Source organism: Euprymna scolopes, chromosome 16 (assembly GCF_053919585.1).
Source record: "Euprymna scolopes isolate OS-2025 chromosome 16, ASM5391958v1, whole genome shotgun sequence".
NCBI classification, from domain to species: Eukaryota; Metazoa; Mollusca; class Cephalopoda; order Sepiida; family Sepiolidae; genus Euprymna; species Euprymna scolopes.
The window spans coordinates 92,395,948-92,416,430 of record NC_136497.1 but is presented as its reverse complement, the minus strand read 5'-3'; the positions used below and the strand labels follow the sequence as shown (position 1 = coordinate 92,416,430).

The 20,483-nt window shown below is 33.2% G+C and overlaps 2 protein-coding genes across 8 annotated transcripts in view; one reads left to right on the top strand and one right to left on the bottom strand.

The window, feature by feature from the left end:
- The window catches only part of LOC145296203 (cytosolic carboxypeptidase 6-like), a 1,000,694-nt gene extending 990,128 nt beyond the window's left edge, over positions 1–10,566 (bottom strand). The window contains exon 1 of the mRNA XM_080142411.1: positions 10,388–10,566. Coding sequence (XP_079998537.1) covers positions 10,388–10,445 — 58 coding nt within the window. The 5' untranslated portion in view covers positions 10,446–10,566. The remainder of the gene's footprint in view (positions 1–10,387) is intronic.
- The window catches only part of LOC145296020 (ELAV-like protein 1), a 53,669-nt gene continuing 43,361 nt past the window's right edge, over positions 10,176–20,483 (top strand). For 2 of the 7 annotated variants that reach the window (XM_080142054.1, XM_080142053.1), the window contains exon 1: positions 15,951–16,982. The gene's annotated coding sequence lies outside the window, so the exon portion shown is untranslated. Of the gene's footprint in view, positions 10,314–13,285; positions 13,309–15,950; positions 16,983–20,483 lie in introns of those variants that run through there. The other 5 variants (XM_080142050.1, XM_080142045.1, XM_080142047.1 and 2 more) reach the window with 4 other exon arrangements.

Here is a 20,483-nt window from a genome sequence, read left to right as displayed (position 1 = left end):
ACTGTGACAAAAAATATTTATAAATTCTGTTGAAAAAAAAAATTAATTAATATTAGATGTAATTTATTGCAATTGACAAATTCCACAGTTTTAGTCAATAATTTCACTTTCTAAGAGAAATAATGATTAAAAACAAAAACTTTTGATATCGGAAACAAGTGATGGAATACAAACGATTCACTTATGAACCTCTATGCTTATAATTTAACAATCCTAGTATATACATTGTTTTTAAATATTCAAAATTATATATAAAACAATTAATTGTTTAAAATATTTTTTAATTGTTAAAATTAATATTTTTATTGTGAAAATAATATATTGGAAAAATCAGAATTGAATATTAAAACAATAATTTTTGAAAATAATGATTAAATATTAAAATAACTAAACTCAATCAAAATTATTTGAAAGGTTTTTATTTACTTTTAATTTTTAAATTCTTATTTCACATTTATAAATTAAGACACACTGTTACGAGGGGCGTGCAATAAGTAATGCCCCTGACCAACTTCCAGTTGTCTGATCTAGCTGAAATTTTGATATGTGCAATGATTTATATCTCTATGGGTTATGTTGCAAATTACAGCTCTGAACTAATTGTGGTTTTTGTTTCACAGGTGTTTGAACTGAGTCAGGTGTGAAATGGGGCCTGTTGAATGTCGAGCAGTGATCCGGTTTTTATATTTGAAAAGAAGCACACCACAGGAGACTTTTGATGAAATGAAAGAAACTTATGGTGATAATGCCCCATCATATGACCTTGTAAAACGCTGGCATTATGAATTCAAACATGACCGGAAGTCTGTGGAAACAGCTCCCAGACCTGGTTGCCCCGCTTCTGCCATTGATAAGGCATCTGTCCGTCAAGTTGAGGCTGCCATTTTGGAAGATCGGCGCATTACTATTCGCCAAATAGTCCAAGATTTCAAGATTATAACAGGGTCTGTGGAAACTATCATTTATGACCATTTGCATATGAATAAGGTGTCTGCCAGATGGATTCCCAGGTTGCTCACACCATTCCAGAAGCTAGAACGCTCGAGGATGAATTTGGAGATGTGCCAAGAAGATTAGTCAAAGTTTTTCAAAAGACTGATTAAACAGGATGAAACCTGGGTCCATCACTATGATCCAGAGACCAAAGCGCAGTCAATGCAGTGGAAGCACTTGGACTCACCACCTCCAAAGAAGGCAAGGGTGTAGCCCTCCGCTAGCAAGGTCATGCTCACAGACTTCTGAGACCAGGACGGAGTAGTGATGACAGATTTCCTGGCAAAGGGTACCACAATTACAGGAGCTTATTATGCTTCACTTTTGAGGAAATTAAGGGAAGCTATCAAAATCAAGAGGTGGGGCAAGATCAGCAAAGGTACCCTCCTCCTGCAGGACAACGCTCCGGTCCACAATTCGCATGTCGCCAGATCAGAAACACGGGCGTGTGGTTATGAAATCCTTCCCCATCGCCCCTACTCTTCTGACCTTGCACCCTCTGACTTTCACCTCTTCCCAACCATGAAGTTGTTTTTGAAAGGAAAGTGTTTCCCAGATGATGCAGCCTTGATTTCTGAAGTCACGTCATGGTTGAAGGACCAACCTGGGGTGTTCTACAAAAACGGTCTCCAGAGCTGCATCAAACGATGGGAGAAATGCATAACTCTGGATGGTTCCTATGTCGAGAAAGACTAATAACTGTACCAAGTTTCATTGCTCTACTCCTATTGGAAGTGGGTCAGGGGCATTACTTATTGCACGCCCCTCGTAAGAGTATATCTTAATTTAATAACTATTTGAAATGTTTCAATTTTAGTATTTGACTTAATGTGTATTAAAAGAGATGCATATACTTTTTAAAATAAAACTAAATTGATTTGAATTACAGGAATGCAAATTAGTTGTATTAGGAAATGTCATATTTCAAAAATTACGTAAATTGATCAAACAGTTTTTAATCAATTCTTAGCTATTAACTGTAATTCATAGGCATTACAAGGTTGATTTAAATCTCTATTTCTGTCTTGGTAGTTCGAATTCAGTTTTCTCCCTTTATTTATTAAATATGGCAGAAACACACCATCATCACTTCCTCATAAAATTTGATTTTATTAGTAAAAAAGACTACTTAATCAACTTATGTGATTTTTAGGATATGATACTTGTGTTCCATGATGGATACATACATCATAAAGATTTTTCTGTATTTTTGTTTTTTACTTAAGTTGAATTATGGACAAAAACCTTAATTTATTTATAAATAAATAGTGAAAATTAAATTAAAATTCAATTGATTGATTTGCTGTAAAATTCATAGTTTACTTTTCCAATGATAATTGTTTATTTTCCATTCTTTTAGCGATCAAATTTCAAATTTAGTGATCGAATACAATTTCTTAGATTTAAAAAAAAATAAATAAATAAAATATGAGGCTTTTCTTCCACCTTATATTTTTCACATGATGTAAAGTTCTGTTATGGTAAAATTATTTTTTAAATGTTTTGGAACTTTTTTCATCTCGTATTTGTACATTTTACAAAATTGATTGTTCATTCCTACAATCCAACCTTCAACTTGATAGCCGATAAGCAAATACTATAATACTAATCAACGTGTTCCAAAGCTGTGATAATTTCTACTGAGTAAATAACTTAATTTTGTCATTTTTGTTTGTTTTGTTTTAATCATCATATGCAAGTTGAAGTGATTTACTTTTTCTTTGGTGTCAGAATCAGATCAATGTTGACTCCGTCAGTGTAAATAGGTTCCTTTTTTTTCATACAACATTAGCTTTTGATTACTAAAAACTTATTAAAAATCTTTTAGGCATTACTTTTACTATTGTTGGAAATATCACCTATCCAACTGTAGCACTTGTGGAATAAAAGTTGATCTGGTCTGGTTATTGTGGAATAGAAGTTGGTCATTGCCTGTTTTCTCGACACGTTCCACCTCCAACTCTATTCAAGATCTAGTAACAATATTCAGACATGCAACAAAATCCTAGAGCTATGTTGTGGTTTAACGAATCGCTCCACCGACTTAATAAAGGTAATTAGTAATATACAAATTACTCACTCTGTGGTATATATTATTTTAATTGGAATTCATTGAGATAAGCATTATTTATTAATTTTATTTATTCCGAACTATTATCTTCATTTTTTATTAGTTGTTTCACGACGTTTTGGCCAACTATTCCTCTGGCCTTCGTCAGGTGGTAACCGCGACAGATAGGAACTCTGAATCTCCTGACTGCATTCACTTCGGGGCTTATAGCGCAGTTGATGGAGATGTTGAATCTCTATGGTTCCAGGTGAGAATTGTCTGAAGATAGCTGTTTCAATCCTACCCAAAGCCGGCCAGAGGCTTACTTGGCCAAAACACAACTATGGAAGGCAGTAATTGCAGTGAATGTAGTCAGGAGATTCAGAGTTCCTATCCATCGTGGTTACCACCTGACGAAGGTCAGAGGAATAGTTGGCCGAAACATTGTGAAACAACTAATAAAAGATGAGGATAATAGTCTGCAATAAATAAAATTACTCACTCTGGTTCACAAAAATATCTAGAAAAGCTTAAAGAAAAAATACAGCAGAAGCAACCTTGGCTAACTTTACAAATAGAAACAGTTTGTAGCTAACAATGTAAGACTAAATTATTTTGGTTAACAGAATGAGTTTCTTTAATTGGACTTCACAAACAAATGGCCTATGAATCAAACTAGCACAACATAGGCAATAAGGTTGTTGTTCATCATACAAATCTAGAGTTCTTGTTTAATGGAGATGATGGCAAGTCTTAAATAATAATGCAAGGGATAACACCTCCCAATTTGGAACATCTCCACATTAATTTCTAAGGGAAGTGGCATAGGTTTTACTTACATAGCAATGAAGCTGACACCACCCTAACCACACAACTCCACTCACATGTTAATTTGTTTCCATTTTCTTGCACTATATTTTTAAAAATTTTTATAAAAAAGATGCATGTAATTTGTTTCCTCTTTAATAAGTGTGTGTGTGTGTGTGTGTGAGAGGGAGTTTTATTGTTCAGATTTTTAGCCTATTTATCACATAGCAAAATATACAATTGATAAAAGAAAAAAAAATCTCATTTATTTCCCCTTGGAGTGCACTAATAAAATAATGCAATATATATTTCTTTATTATTAAAATTATTTTACAGCCAACAGGTTGTTTACATGTAATCGCCTAAAAAAAAGTTCCCTATCCTTGAGTTATCATGTTGGGACTTGAATTATCATGCTTTTCCAACTCCAAGAGAGTTTTCATTTTGGCGTTTCACCTGTATGATGAAACTTATAACTTAGTGTAATGTGTTTTCTTCTTTTTATTATTTTATTGCTTTTAGTTCTCCTGGTCCTTTTGTCTCCCAATTTTTCATCTGCTAAAATTTTAATCACGTAATTATAGCGTAGCAAGAATAAAATAAACCATTCATTTAAGTGCCGCTTGTTATGGATTTAGCTGAATACGAAATTAAAAATGATACTATGCACTTATGTTACTAGGCTGGCAGGTTTTTTGTAACTCTTCTGTACTTTCACCTAACAATTTAATAAAAAAGATATTGTACAATATATATAAAATAGCACTTTTAAATATATATATATATATATTTAAAAGTGCTATTTTACATATATTTTCCTTCAGAGGAGAAAGATATAGTTATTAGAGTAGATAGATTAAGACACAATGAGGGTGGAAGCAAAAGCAAACTCAATAAAAGTGATGTTTTTTCAGACAGTTGAGATCTCCCCCTCCCCCATACACACACACTTCGAGTGATACCAAGGCCTCCACACCGGTATGGATGGCAAGTTTGTCGAGACTTACAAAACAAACCAATTCGCCCTGACCAATTTAGAGAAAAGTGTTAAACTGAAAATAGAAACCTAAGCCATCCAGGACATGCTTCTTGATCAGAGAAAGCTATGCCTTCTAACTTTCTTTGTATACAGACTATATATATATATATATATATATATATATATATATATATATACAGTGATGATCATATTTATTGGCACGGTAAAATAAAAGTTAAATTTTGTCTAATAAATTCTAAAAAAGGGATTAAATTAAAGAAAATAACAAAGTATATTATGTATTTTTAACTGGCCTTTCCGATGCAGCAATCGGATTTTAGAAAAAATAAATAACAAAGGAACAACAAACATAATTGCAAAAAACCCTTGTTCAAAATTATTGGCACGATTTATTTAATAATCAATTGTATAGCCTTTGGCCTTGATTACCTTCCTCAGTCGCTTTTCATAGTTTACAACCAAGTTGTTGCACTCTTCAGTAGTAATTTTAGCCCACTCTTCCTTTCAATAATCCTCCAATTGAATAAGATTCTTAGGCTTCCTTTGCATTACCCTCAATTTTAATGTTCTCCATAAATTTTCAATTGGATTAAGGTCTGGGCTTTGTGATGGCCACTCCAAAACATTAATATGATTGTCCTCAAGCCATTTCTTAGTCAGTTTAGCCGAATGCTTTGGGTCATTATCTTGCATGAACCACCAACGACGACCAAGTGAGAGCTCTTTAGCAGAGTCTTTCAGGTTTTCATCCAATATTTTAACATAATCTTCCTTTTTTATGCTACCTGTGACCTTAACAAGTCGCCCTGGTCCAGAGGCAGCAAAGGATCCCCAAAACATCAAACTGCCTCCACCGTGCTTCACTGTGGGTATGGTGTTCTTAGGCAGGAAAGCTTCGCCAGATTTTCTGTAAATATAAGACACTTTATTATGGCCAAATAACTCTATTTTCGTTTCGTCAGTCCATAGAACACGTTTCCAGAATGCAACATCTTTATCAATATGACGTTTTGCAAAGGCTAGCCTTGCTTTCAGGTGCATAGGCTTCAATAAGGGAGTCTTTCTCGGACGACATGCTTTTAAACCAGCTCTCTTCAAAACTCTACCAACTGTATGTCGAGATACATTCACTCCAGAGGTGCTCTGTTCATCAACAATCTCCCCAACAGAGATCCTTGGGTTTTGTTTTACTTGTCGAACAATTTTCCGTTCATCTCTTGGGGGAAGAATCCTTTTTCTCCCTCTACCCTCTAAACTCATAACGTGGCCTTGCGATTTGAACTTGTTTATTATGGCTCTAACAGTGGATTTGGGAAGGTTTAGCTTCTTTGAAATCTTATCATAGCCCTCCCCATTGGTATGGCATGCTACAACAAGCTTCCTGACGTCTTCGCTGTGTTCCTTAGTTTTAACCATGGCGATTGAAAATAATAATTTAGTCACTTATAATAGTTTAAATAAATCGCTATCTAAAAATTATCTGAAAAAAATTATTCACTGAATTAGCGTTAAACGAGCATAATATGGCTATAAAAAAGTTCAGAAAGCACGTAAACCGGAAATTGATTGATATTATACTGATACTAAAAGAAAAACAAAGCCGTGCCAATAATTTTGAACAAGGGTTTTTTGCAATTATGTTTGTTGTTCCTTTGTTATTTATTTTTTCTAAAATCCGATTGCTGCATCGGAAAGGCCAGTTAAAAATACATAATATACTTTGTTATTTTCTTTAATTTAATCCCTTTTTTAGAATTTATTAGACAAAATTTAACTTTTATTTTACCGTGCCAATAAATATGATCATCACTGTATATATATATATATATATATATATACTATTGAAATGTTTAATCAAATGATTTTTGGTCCCCTCACAAAAGGAGGGTGGACCTGTAAATTCACGTCCGTCTGTTCATCTGTCCACACTTTTCTCAATAACTATGCCTCAGAATTTTTTGAAATTTTACACAAACATTAAACATGATATGAGTAAAAAGGGAACAGAATGGATTTTCCGGGAAAACTCTGGTTGGCCCCCTAGGGGTGCCTTTCGAGTTAAAATGGCTAAAATTGACACTTTTGTGCTTATTAAAAAAAATTTGGATTTTTATAAAATTTTTAAAAAAGTTGTAACTAACTGATTTCTATATAATTTTGTTTGTCTATACTTCGCGATAACTTTTGGGTGTGCCCCAGGGGCTCTTTTAGGGCTAATAAAAACACTCCATTTTTTGACTATTTTACTATATTTGTCCAAAATTTTCCATGTATGTCTATTTAGCAGTTTTGCATGGTGCTGAACTCAAATTTAAATAGTTTAAGGATTTGGGGACTTTTGGAGCTAAATGGGGGGTGGCAAATGATGGACTTAGTCATTTCTTTTTTTGCATGGTGCAGAACTCCAATTTACATATATGCCTAAAACTGTACCGTTTGTTCATTTTCACCAAGATTTGACGTCCCCCTGGGAACTTTTGGGGCTAAATGGGGTGCGGACAAATCCTGAACTTAGTCATTTTTTTATGCTTTGTTCACTATGCACTCATGGGGGACCATGCATGCTTCAATTGCTTTTTATAGAAAACAATTATCAGTGGCTTTTTAGTAATTCTTTGCAGTTTTCTTTTTGAAGTGATTCAGTTTTTTCACAGACGTCTCCAAAGCAGATATTTTTAATGACAAGGGCTTTCAGTCAAATAGTACCTTTTGGTAAAGGAAGAAACCACCAGAACACTTAGTGTCCAGATGACTAAACTCAAAGCTGTTCTGGAGAGTAGAAGGACTGTTTTAGTACTCTTAAAAACCCATTGGAGTGGAAATCATGTTGGCATACAGACTTAGGGTTTGCACATATTTGTGCACTTCTGAGGCAAATTTGTTGATATATGTGTAGTTCCAACATCTAGTGAATTGCCTGAATGCATTGAAAAAGTATGAGACTAGACAATGATATATTTTTAACCCATAGCTACTGTGGAGCCCATGGTTACATTTAAGGCACCGTGATCAAGGCTATGTTACGTTTTGTGGTCCCATGATGAAGCACGGGGGGGGGGGTACATTTGTGATACTGTGACAATTACATCATACATCTGTGGAACATAGGCTACATTTGTGTTGGAGTGGTCAAGTGTTAGGTTACACTAATATTTCTATTGTTGGCTGTATTCTTGAGAAGCAAGTATTGATGAAGTTCTCACTCCCCTGAAAAAGACTGCTGGAGTAAAATCCTCTCCACTGACTGGAGTTGTGTTAATTGATCAAGAAATCTGGACCAAGGTCAATCAAACAATTAGTCATCATCTGAGGGATGAGAAGTACATAAAATAAAAAAATAGACAAGCAAGGTATCGATAACTAAAACAAATATTCCTAATTTAAAAAATCAGAATATATACTTCTGTGAAATTGTAGTTACGATAACAAAAGTTTTTTGCTAGTTGAGGAGGAGGTAATACCTCTGTGCTTCTGGACCAAGTTGGGATTCCAACTTTGAATTATTAAGTTTAATGGACAGTTGGTGGTTAATGTTTTTGGATGGACAGGGCAACAAGCGTTTCTTTTAGGTAAAGAAAAGCAATTCTCTTGTAGTAGCGTTACAGCAATTTTATCTCTGAAACTCAAACTTTGAATAAATTTGGCGATTCTCATACCTTATATTAACAATGTAACATGGAATTGTCAGGCCAAGTTGTACTTGCCCTATTCAGTAAACAATTTCATTGGCTACTTACTAATTGTAATCCATCTCTCGAGCAGGTTTTGTCCTGTCAATCATTTACCGTTTCTCATTTTCTATTTACTTATTTCTGCAGATAACTTTACCCCCATTGTCTAACGTGTCACCCCTTAATCTGTGATATCCAGCAGGGTTAACCTCTGACCTTCTCATCGTCTGCTACAGTTGTCCAAATATGGAAAAGGAAATAACATTGTCTTGTAAACTAAAAACAATATTTTACCAGTGTTTTAGAATTTGATTCTTTTTCTTATTGTATCCTATGCAAATCTCCAAATATATACTAACATAGCAATCGCAATCTTTCACAATTCTCTGTGTGATCTCATCACTTTGTTAAGTACCTTTATCAGACTTTACCTAAAGGCTGGATACGTGCTGATTTTATTTTATTTAGAACATTATGAAGGAGGAGTGTAGTTCTGTTCAGTCTTAGATCATCCTCTGAGAAATTACCTCCTTCTTTGGCAAGAGGAGGGGGGGCGTTATTACTCGTTGCCTTAGGTACTCCGACTGGAAAATGCTGACTGATCTGATCCAAGCTATTTTTTATAAACATACAGAATGCATCCCCCCTTTTTTGTAGGAGGCGCTGTTCGCCACCATAAACTAATACCATGTCCCTACTTACTTACCTTGCAGAGTTCAACAAGGGTCGATTTTTAATGTGTGGCTAAATTTTGCTCCCCCAAAAAGAGGCATTCTGAAGACTAAGACAAAAATAAGTGCCTCAATCTAGAAAGATTTCTACTTCACTGACCCAAGACAGAAAAGATGAAGTATAGTATCAGAACAGATACTATACCTTAAACTTTGCTAAAGTGAGAAGGGCAGGTAAACATACAACCTTGAGTGGGAATACAATTCGGGTTTAATTACTGCAATTTCAACAAATTCTTCACGGTTGACAATGTTTAAAAAAATAAAATATAAAGTAGAAATATGTTGCTTTAAATTATTTGTAAAAAAAAAAGACGATTTTTCAGTAGATATACTGTTAAAAAATACAGAGAAAATGTCTATGGAAGAATAAAAATTTGCTGAATTTGGGGATTTTATTTGACTAAAAAAAAAAAAAAGTATTAAAGTTGTATTTTTTTGTTTATATTGATAAAATGATAGTGTATTTTATTGTTATTCAAAGAAACAAAATCCTGCCACCCGGCAGACGACATTACAACAATGTCGTATTGAATGACCGGTTAGCAATTTGAATTAAGAGGAGAGAAAAAAAAAAATTAAAATAGATGCAACGCAAACAGAATATAAAAAGAATGAAGATGAATATGCAAATAAAAATCATTTTTACTTTTCCAAATCTCCACTGAATAATAATGATAATAAAAATTATTGCTAATAATAACTAATGAATCCTGTCAAATTCCGTATCCATGGAAACACTCCAAACAACGGCGCCGACAGACGCCGCTTACCTGCATTTTAAAATAAATTTAACAATAAAATATAAATTATCCAGTGATATTATTTACTCTCTTCAATTAAATATTGAAAATCTTCGACTTTTTCATTCAAACTAGAAAACTTTTAAATACCACATAAAATGATGATAATGATTTCTTCGGAGAGAAAAAAAGTTCTTAAACTAAAAAACAAACATGCAACTTTTTACAAAGTTATATAGTTTTAAAGTACTATAAAAGAAAATAAGAAAACAATCAAGAGACTGAATTTTTAAAAAGCAGAATACCAAATGGCCTCTGGTAAGTTGTAAAAGGAAAAGTTATTTTATGGCCGGCAGACAAACACACGCTAAAAAAAGCAACTGTAAACAAACCTGAATCTCGTCTGTCAGCCATTTTTTGCGTTTCTCCCACAATGCATTTCACCCACATCTTTTTTTTTTCCCGAGATTTAAAAAAAAAACAAAAGGTAAAAATAAAAAATAATTTGTTAAATATTTTGAGAATGAAAATCAAGAACAAAGTCACTCTTTTAATAGGCGTTTCTTTTTTTTTTTTCGTAAAACTTTAATTTCATGATAGTGTCTCCTCCTTTATAATATAAGCAAACCAAAGCTGCAAAATATAAAAAAGAAGGTAAAATTAATACATTGCTTTAACAATTTCTTCTATTTACAACTATTGAAATAATACAAAACTGTTTGTTATTAATATTTTACTTATTAAAATCAACCGAGATTTGAAGGGGTGAGGGTGGGGTTACATTTGAAACAACTCGCATGTCGATATTATTTCAATTTCATTCATTTTCTCTCTCTTTTTTTTTGTTTGTTTTTTACTACAAAAATAAATATATTTCATGTTCCTTTTCTCAGTATATTTTGGGTAGTAAAAATAAATCATACTTTTAAGTACATTATTTTCATAGTTAATAAATGTGTAAAAAAAAATTTTTTTTCTGATAAAAAATAAAACAATTACTGTTTTTTGCAAATTTAAGTGAAATTATTTCTAAACTCTCTTACTCTTTTTATGTCCCACGAGGGCAGAGTTCCTATTTACAATGCCTCCCCACGGGACAGAGTTAGACACCAGGGTCGTTTTTTAATGTGGAGAAAAGGAACAAAAATAAAAATTGTCTCAGTCGTGAAGGATTTCTCCTCCACTGACAGAGAACAAGAAATTGAAGTGTACATCTGAAGAACAGATACTACACTTTGATCTTGACCCAAAGGCCAGAGTTAGACACATGGTCTTGGTCTACTAGATTGGGACAAACAAATTAAGTTGCCTCCGTCTAGAAGGATTTATCTTTATTAACGGAGGACAGAGAAAATAGATACTAGACTTCGGGTAATTTTTTTACGACAGTAGCCGGCGTAGTATAAACATCCCCGACCCCCCCCCCATGTTAAGAACGGCTTTCGAGGTTGGGGGGCATTTATTCCGAAAACTATTCTTAACATGGGGAGGTTGAGGGTGTTTATACTACGCTGGGTACTCTTGTAAAAAAAAAAAAAAAGACTTTGCTTACTACGCTGGGTACTCTTTGTAAAAAAAAAAAAAATACCAGACTTGTGACACAAGTCACTTGTGTGTGTGTGTGTTTGATGAAAATATGATTTTTTTATGATAGTACCGGGCGGGTACCGAAATAGTAGTGTGCGTTATATTCCTCTCTCCCCACTAGAGCGATTAGAAATGTGGGGAATTTCCAGCTTTCTAAAAAGAGTAATTCTGGATAGGGATAGTCTAGAAAGATTTCTATCTTGAACTTAACTAAGGATAGATCACAAGATCAGAGAAGGCGAAAGATTGGGAAGTCTTAAAAATAAATTGCATACATTGTGAAATGCGCGCGAATATGTGCACTTATTTATGCGTGCCAGAGTTATGGCAACGTATTTATATTCTGAATTTGCACGGATCTGTTTTTAAAGCGCACAGCAGGGAAGTGGGTAGCGAAACGGTTAGAGGACTCATAAATCTCTCTCACTGGATTTTTATCCTCACCCCCAACAGGTAAGAGCATTCCTGTAATGACCTGGTGGTTCTGTACAGTTCTAGAAGGTCCACCATCCCAGGCTTTGCCTTCTCTTTTCAAGAAAAGGTTAATCGCCCGAAGCGTCCTTACCGGGGAATGTCAACGGGGTTGCCCAGGCACATTTTGCAAATCAGAGTTCTCCTCCTCGAGGGTGCTAACTTCTCAATCCTACTTTCTATCCCTGATGTCATAGTTTTTGCAATGGAAGAGACCTAAATACGCCCTCTTTCTGCACGGTAGGTAACACTTGTTGTGTAGTAGCGCGACTACTACAAATAAAGCTAGTTTTCGGAGATACTTGGGGCGGTCTTTTCCCCCTAGTTCTCATTTACTTGCCCCTCTACCACAAGGACAAAGGTATACACAAAGTCGATTTTTATTGTGCGAAAATCCAGCTCCCTTAAAAGGGGAAGTCTAGAATTGGACTGAAAGCAAAATTTCGTCAGTTGATTAGCCTTGTGCCTAATTTTTTGTTTTGTAAATTTTCAGCAAAATAAAAAAAATAAAATAAAACCCTCAAAATTGCAATGCATCAGTTTACAAGGATTTCTCCTTCACTAATCGAAAACAGAAAAAGAAAAAAATGAACAGAAACGACTTTGATAATAGACAAAATCAATTTAATTTTGGGTACTCCTGCAGAGAGTGATCTGTGCTGAAATAATAACGTTATTTAAAAAGCCATTCTTAACATGGGGAGGGGAGGGTGTTTTGTACCTATTCTGTACTTTAACTTACAATTTAATTAAAAAAAAACATATAAAACTTTAATTAAACTTAGAAATACGATTTAAAAAATAGCGCGGATCACTCTCTGCATTTCAGCACCTAATTTTGTTTTAAATAAATATCTTTCTGTCCTCAGTCAGTGGAGGGAAACCGTTATAGAATGAAGCATTTTTATCCTTAATCCAAAATGTCCCTTTTGGGAAAGATGAATTATCCTTACGTTAAAACAGAGCTTGTGTCTAATTCTTCTCTCGCGGGGAGACAAGTAAATTAAGGGCTTGAACTGTCAACTCGTATGACATCACTTTGTATCCAATGCGGAATTCATTAAATGTATGTGGTTTTTGTTTGTTTGTTTTATTTTATTTAAAAAAAAAAAAATGAAAGAACACCATCCCGGGAGCTTTTCATTTTAAAGAAAAGGGCGCGTTAAACTGTCCGCATACACGTGCACAAGGCGAAGAAGAAAAAGAAGAGATACCTATAATATGCAACATTTTACTGCTTGAGAAATAATCTCTAGTAAGTGTTATTTTGTTGTCAAAGCACCATTCATTCATTTCTTACGCTTGCTACTCATATTTACTTTGTTATTTTTACACAAAACAAACCACCTACAAATGTTGCGACTGCTACTGTTTGGTCGTCTTAAACAACTACTAAGAGTCGTGGCGTCCTATGCACGATAAGTATCCTATTAAAGCGGTGACTTAACGATAAGTCTCTCTCTCTCTCTCTCTCTCTCTCTCTCTCTCTCTATATATATATATATATATATATATATATATATATATATATATATATATATGCTAAAACATTATTTACCTCCTTGTCAGAAGATTAGGCACAAGGTCAAGTGTGATTTTTAGAAGCCAGCAAACTCTGGTCTACAAAAATGCCTGAATAGTCCCGTCGGTATGCCTTCGTAGGACGCAGAGATAAAGCCTGGGAGGGTGGAGAACAGAACAGCCGTTTAACAGCAATAAATCTATTGTCGGACTGAGTTGAGTACTTATGCAGAATACTGACCGTGCTGAAATAATAACGTTATTTAGAAACTCATTCTTAACATAGGGAGGAGAGTATGTTTTGTATTAATAACTAACTATTCTGTACTTTCACCAAACAATTGAATAAACAAAAGATAGGTAAGAATTGAATTTAATTTGAAAATCCTATCTAAATAAAAATAGTATGGTCTGCAATCTGCATTGCCATTCTGCTTAAGTATCGTGATTGGTATATGTATGTTCATAAGAATTCCAATATGGGATTCTTTCTTTTCTTTTGCACCGGAGACGCGCGGGTACCGGCGCTTCCTTATGCCATGTGCGTCTCGGTTGAAGCATACTTTTCATCCTCAGGATTTTTTTTTTTTTTTTTTACTTTTTCTTTTTAGTATTCAATATAAATTTTCAAATTTAATACGTCATTATAAATCGAAATAAGAACAGTAACACATATCTCATCGCATCTTAATTTAGTTCTTGAAATTAATAACTTTTTAGTTAACAAAAAAGTAAATAAAATTAAAACTTGTTTTAATTTAATGAAAATATATTAATTTTAAATTTGACACTAATGCAGTTTAGTATCCCCAAGCAAATTGTTTTCATTTTAGGAAAGTTCCGCCAGCGCAAAGAATTAACAAACCGCCCTTCATTATTTTATTTATTTATTTTTAAATATTCCCTGAATGTTAAAGGAGTGTCGTATTAAAAAAAAAAAATCTCATTACATAATAATTTCAGGCGATTTTTTTTTTCTCTTTGATTTGGATCTTGCTGGTTGTAATTCATTAAAGTAGGTAGTTTGTTTTTTAACATTAATTTAGATAGCAATGGAAAATACTAAAGTCTGGAGAGGTAACAAATAAACAAACAAACAATATGATTTTTTTGTTATTGTTTTACGGAAGATCGAAACCAATAATAATAATAAAAAAAATGTTGAAAAATATTTTTAAAAAATAGTGAAGTTTACTGAATTTCCGGGTGAAAAAAAAATTATCGGGGTGGGAAACTTATTTAAAATTTATCTAGACACTTTCCGTTAAAGTAAAAAAGGTGCTAATGCAGAGAGTGATCCGCGCTATTTTTTAAATCGTAAAGTTTTTTTTATTCAATTGTAAGGTTAAAATACAAGGTACACAACACCTCCCCCTCCCCATGTTAAGAATGGCTTTTTAAATAACGTTATTTCAGCACAGATCACTCTCTGCATGAGTACCGTAAATTTTTTTTTGTTTTTTAATTCAATGAATGACATGTGTTGCTACATGTGTACACGTGGGATATTAAAAACATACATTTTTTGAGATTTATAAACACAGACGCACATTAAAAGAATCGGTGACAAATGGACAGTCATTTTCTTCTGGGATTTCCCTAATTAAAAGAAAACAATTAATCCAATTAACTTGCAATATATAGTAAAACAAAACTTATATTTGAAAAAAAAATGTTTCTTTTTTAGAAAATATCAGCTTTTATGATGTAATTTCCGTATTTTTAAAAATCCGTTTTTATTTTAAATCCAATAAATTGAACAACGAAATCATATTCAGTGAGTGCGTGAATTTATTTTAGTGTTTGGTTTGAAAATTAAATTATCTTCGAGTTTTCAACGTAATTTCAAGTCCCTTCTTTGTTACGAAACGCTGCCGAAGTTATAGTAGCAAAAAAAAAAAAACCCCTCATTTTTAATTTTAATTTCAGGACACAACTAAGTTAAAATATTATAATAAAAATAGCGTGAGTCTAAAAGAAACTAATAAAATAGAGTACAAATTTAAAAATATATTTCAAGTATTTTGAAAGCCGATAAGACTGGTTAAAATATGAAGTAAAAGCGAAAGCCTTTTTTTTTTTTTTAATTTTTTTTTTTTTTTTTTTATTTATATATATAAAATTATCATTACTACGAAGCAGAGTACACGACGTTTTGTTATCGTCAGAAAAGTAGTCCGGAGAAAAGATTCCATTTTAAATAAGAAAACTGTCCTTTAAACGGGATTTTTTTTTAAATATAGTTTTTATTTTAATCAAGACATGTTGTGTTTGGTGATTGCTGTTTAATAATTTAATCTGTAACTGTTGTGACGATCTCAGAAACCGCCGCCGAAAGTAGTTCTTCGGCCCTCCTCCTCGGCTGCTGCTCGTGCCATTCATTTATTTTATTTTTCGGATCATTGCAGCGTCGACTTCTTGTCCTTCTCTATCGTATCTTCTAAGGCTCTTGATAAGCCGGTTTTGTTTTTCCTTTATTTCCACCTTTCCCCTTGTATTTTCTTTTCTTTTGTTTATTCTGTTGACTTACTACATTATTCTTTTGTTTTTTTTTTTGTTCCAACTCTTTTTTTCTGTAAGTATTTATTTTCTTCAAACACCCTCTTTTCTTCTATTTCTTAAGTATATATTTTTTTTCGCTTCTGTTTTTAGCGAATCTTATTTTTTTTACGTAAAATATTTCTCTTGAATATTCTCCTTTCAAGGCTGCATTTTTCTAGTCCGTGAATTTCTAAAGTGAAGTCTACCATCAAGATATATACTCGTAACAACTAAAAATATTCCTTGTTAACAGCGGAAGCATTTCATATTTTATTTTGTATAAAAAAAAAAGAAAAAAAAACCCGGGAAATTGATTTTAAGAAAAAAAAAAACAACTTTAAATTCTACAAGGAGATATTGGAAAAGGGGAAACACCTTCCCCTTATAAGAAAGAAAAACCCCACTATTTTCTCCCTTTTTTTCTATTTCGGCCACGCTCTTCCTCCTCCTTTTTGCCACGCGTTTCCCCCTTCCTTTCTTATTTTTCTTTCAAATTTAGTCTAATTTCTTCCTGTTCGGCACGCTTCCCACCATCTCTCTTTTTTTTTTTTTTCGACCTCATCCCCCCCCTCATAAAACTCTATACATACACTGCTGTTCTAGTTTCTCCTCCACCCTCTTTACAGTCTCTACCTCCTACTCTGGGCCACACGACCGACACGCTTTCTCTTAAGATTATCTCCTCCTCATCCCCCTCATCTATCTCCTACTCTTTCCTATCAATACAACGCCATTTTCTTTGTACTCAGCAAAATATAATCAATAGTTTGCACCATACTCTTAATATTTTCTATACGGAAACGCTGACTTCGCTTTCATATTTTTCTCGGACGTTACTTACCACATTCTGGAATCCCTAAAAATCAGGTGAGTTCTTTTGTTTTTCCTAAACGTGCTCGGAATATTCACTTTTTTTGTACCCTTCCTAGCAGTCAATTCAAGTGAAAGAGAAAGTATGCGATGTTTCGTGTACTCGTGTCGGCCTTTCTTGCACACACGCCCTCCCTCTTCCAATGTCTCTCTCTCTCTCTCTGTGCAATGACGAAATACAGCAGTGATTCACCCATTTGTAAATTCCCCCTTAAAACATTTCTATGTATCTAACTCAAACGCCATCAAACTCTTTTCTCGTTCGTGAATTTTCTACTCCAAAACTGATAGGACGTCCCTTTACGTGGCGTAGAATACCGAAATTACAAATGCCTATTCTTTCATATTTGTACCCTCCAAAATAGAATTAAAGTTTACATGATTCAAACATCTAGACCAAACAATAATTGATTGCTAAAACATTCCCTTTTCTTGGTTCTAACCATTGACTAGAGAAGAATGTCAAAAAAAAAAAAAAAAAAAAAAAAAATAGCCGTTCGATACTGTTCGGATTCTAGGATTTCGGTAGCCATTCTTTGATTTTTTTTTTTTTTTTTTTTTTTCTATAAAAGGTATTCGATTTAAATCGCTTTATTATATCTCGTTTATTCAATCTGATAAGACTTTTCTTAAATATTTCCCCAATACATTTATGTAGTTTATTCTCGGTCTTTCTATTGAAGTTTTTCTTCCTAGGGGGTATTTCTTTAATTTATCTTGTCGACATCTTGATTCGTTTCAAGGATTTTTTCCCCTTTTCGTTCTCAAATAAATCTACCGAAATTCTTCCATAATTAGTTATATTCAATGTGTTAAACTTTGAATGAAAAGCAATGAGCAAAACCTCTTTTTGTCTTTATGTACAAAATAAGAAAAAGATTGAACAGTAGACAAGATAGTGGCCATCAAATTGCTGCACGTTATAAAACATGGCAGTTTTCTAGTTAAACGTAACTTATATTTTTGGAGCTTTAATCGCGTAAATGAAACTGAAACTTATACCCCCGCCCCTCGCCGGCTGTTAATCAATGTAAAACTTAATGTCGGTCATGTTGCCATGGTTATACGTTTGTAATGACTCCTTTCCAAACTGCCTGTCGTCTTTCTGGATCGCTAAAAGTATTTACTTGTTCCTCCCCACGAGGGCAAAGCTAATTATAAGGTTTCTTTTTAATCTGGTGAAATTCGCCTCCTAAAAAGAGGTCACCACTTTGAGATAAGAATAAAAATTGCTTCACTTTAAGGATCCTGAACGCCAAATACTGTAAGTTGGTCTGAGACCGAAAGCTGGCTGTCTAATTTATAAAACGAATGTCTACAGAAAGTTCAAATTTGTCGATTATTTACTATTTAAATTGCAGTTTCATTTGTTTTGTTTTTTTAATATTCCGTTACCTTAGCAACGTTATTGTATTTATTTTTTGTTGAGGGTGTTTTTATTTTAAATAGGTTTATCTTATTTTCTAATTTATGAAAAATTATGAACCTTGTCTGGTGCAGAATACAAACCGTGCTATATATATATATTTATGTATTATATATATATATATAAATTCTACTTGTGTGTGTGTATAAGTAGAATTTTCAAGTTAATTCAATTTTACGGTACCATTTTATTAAATTGCTAGGAGAAAATACAGACTTATTTTATAAAACCAACGGCGGACCTGAACGAGAATCAGCCCCCCCCCAAAAGAACGGCTTTCGGAATAAACACCGCCAACCTCCGTGTTAAGAACGGCTTTCGTTTTTTCAATTTTTTTTCAGTGAATTATTATTGATTGGATACTAGTGGTGGTTCTCGTTCAGGGCCGCCAAACCAATTCTTTAAGAATGTGTTTCTAAATGTTATTTCGGCTAGGTCAGTATTTTGCTTCTCTGCCTCGAAGGCAAAATTAGGAACTACATTGTGTGTGAGGGGTATCCAACCCTTCAAAAGGGGCATTTTAGATAAGATAGAAATTGTCTGACATATGTCCCCACTCATCTGATCGAGAACAGACAGATATGAACTTTGATCCTAGCCCAAATTCCTTGCCCAATTGATCTTGCACATAGATTAATTTGTCTTTTTTTTTTTCTTAGTTCTATTTATTAGGTTGATGCAAAAATGTTTTTTGACGTTCAATTTCAAGACAAAAAACATTATTTTTGCACCAACCTAATATTTTTAATATCAAGCGTGTGTTTAAAAGTAATGAGTTTTTATGGTATCCTAATTTGGTCCTTCTGCAATTTATGAACTGTGCTGAAATAACGATTTAGGGAGAGGGCTTTAACTATTTTGCATACCGTAAAAATTGAATTAAACTCGAAAAGTACGACCCATACATTGCAGAAATTTAATTATACGATATTCACGTAAATTTTCCATTAGCCGAACAAAAATATTTGATAATTTAAAACCATAGTTTTCATGATTTTTATTAGAAAGAAATTATCATTTAGTAACTAATATTTGTCTAAAAAACAATTCGTTGCTGAAATAAGTATTTCTATCTGTATCTTTAAAGAATTAACTCTTTCTTAATTTTACGCTTTAAGCACTTTTGTTTCGTTCTTGTATTTGTCAGTTCTGTTTGAAACGAGCTCCTAGATTATCAGGTGTTATTTCATCTTTTCAATCTGTACAATTTTTTTCAGCTTCTAAAGTCCTTTTCTCTTATTTGACCTGAAACTTAATGCTAACTGAAAAAAAAGTACCACTAGTTTAAAGAGCTTTTCATGAACTTGGGTATTGGATCGACATGTCAGTGCTAATGCAGAGTGATCCGTGCTATTTTTTAAATCGTATTTCCACGTTTAATTAAAGTTGTTTTTTATTCAATTGTAAGGTACAGAATAGATACAAATAATTTTTTATTTTAATTAATAACATTATTTCAGCACTGATCACTCTCTGCATGAGGGCCGACATGTCTTAAGTATGCTATTATTTTTCATTAATTTTTTTGTTGCGGATATTACATTCAAATAATTTTATTCGTAACTTTCACACCATTTTATTCAAATTTAGTATAAACTATATTAACACCGATTATTCAATTTGTGAAAGTGTTAGCTTTGTCCTAGTACATGCTATTTTTAAACTTCTCTTCTGTTATTGGGTGTGTACGCTTTCAGAGGACTTCATTTTATTTGTAATAAGATTATATTGCAATACGCAAACATTTAACATTGATTCCTTTATAACTCATTTTGCTTGCTAACTGTAATAGAAAATAAAACTCCATGGGAGAAAAACTTTCAAATTACATACAGGAGAGGACGATAAAGACATGGCCCCAAGATTTAATTCAATATCGATTTATTATGTATACACCTATCGTTACCTTTTAAATTACAGTGTAATTTTAAAGGTATGTCTTTGAAAATAAGATTTTTTTACGCTGGTTCCGTTATTTAATCAGTTGTGGTCACCTCAAAATCAACAGGTTTAAGGTGATTTGCTCTTACTCAACTGGAATGAATGAGATCTTTTGAAAATGTGCTGCATTT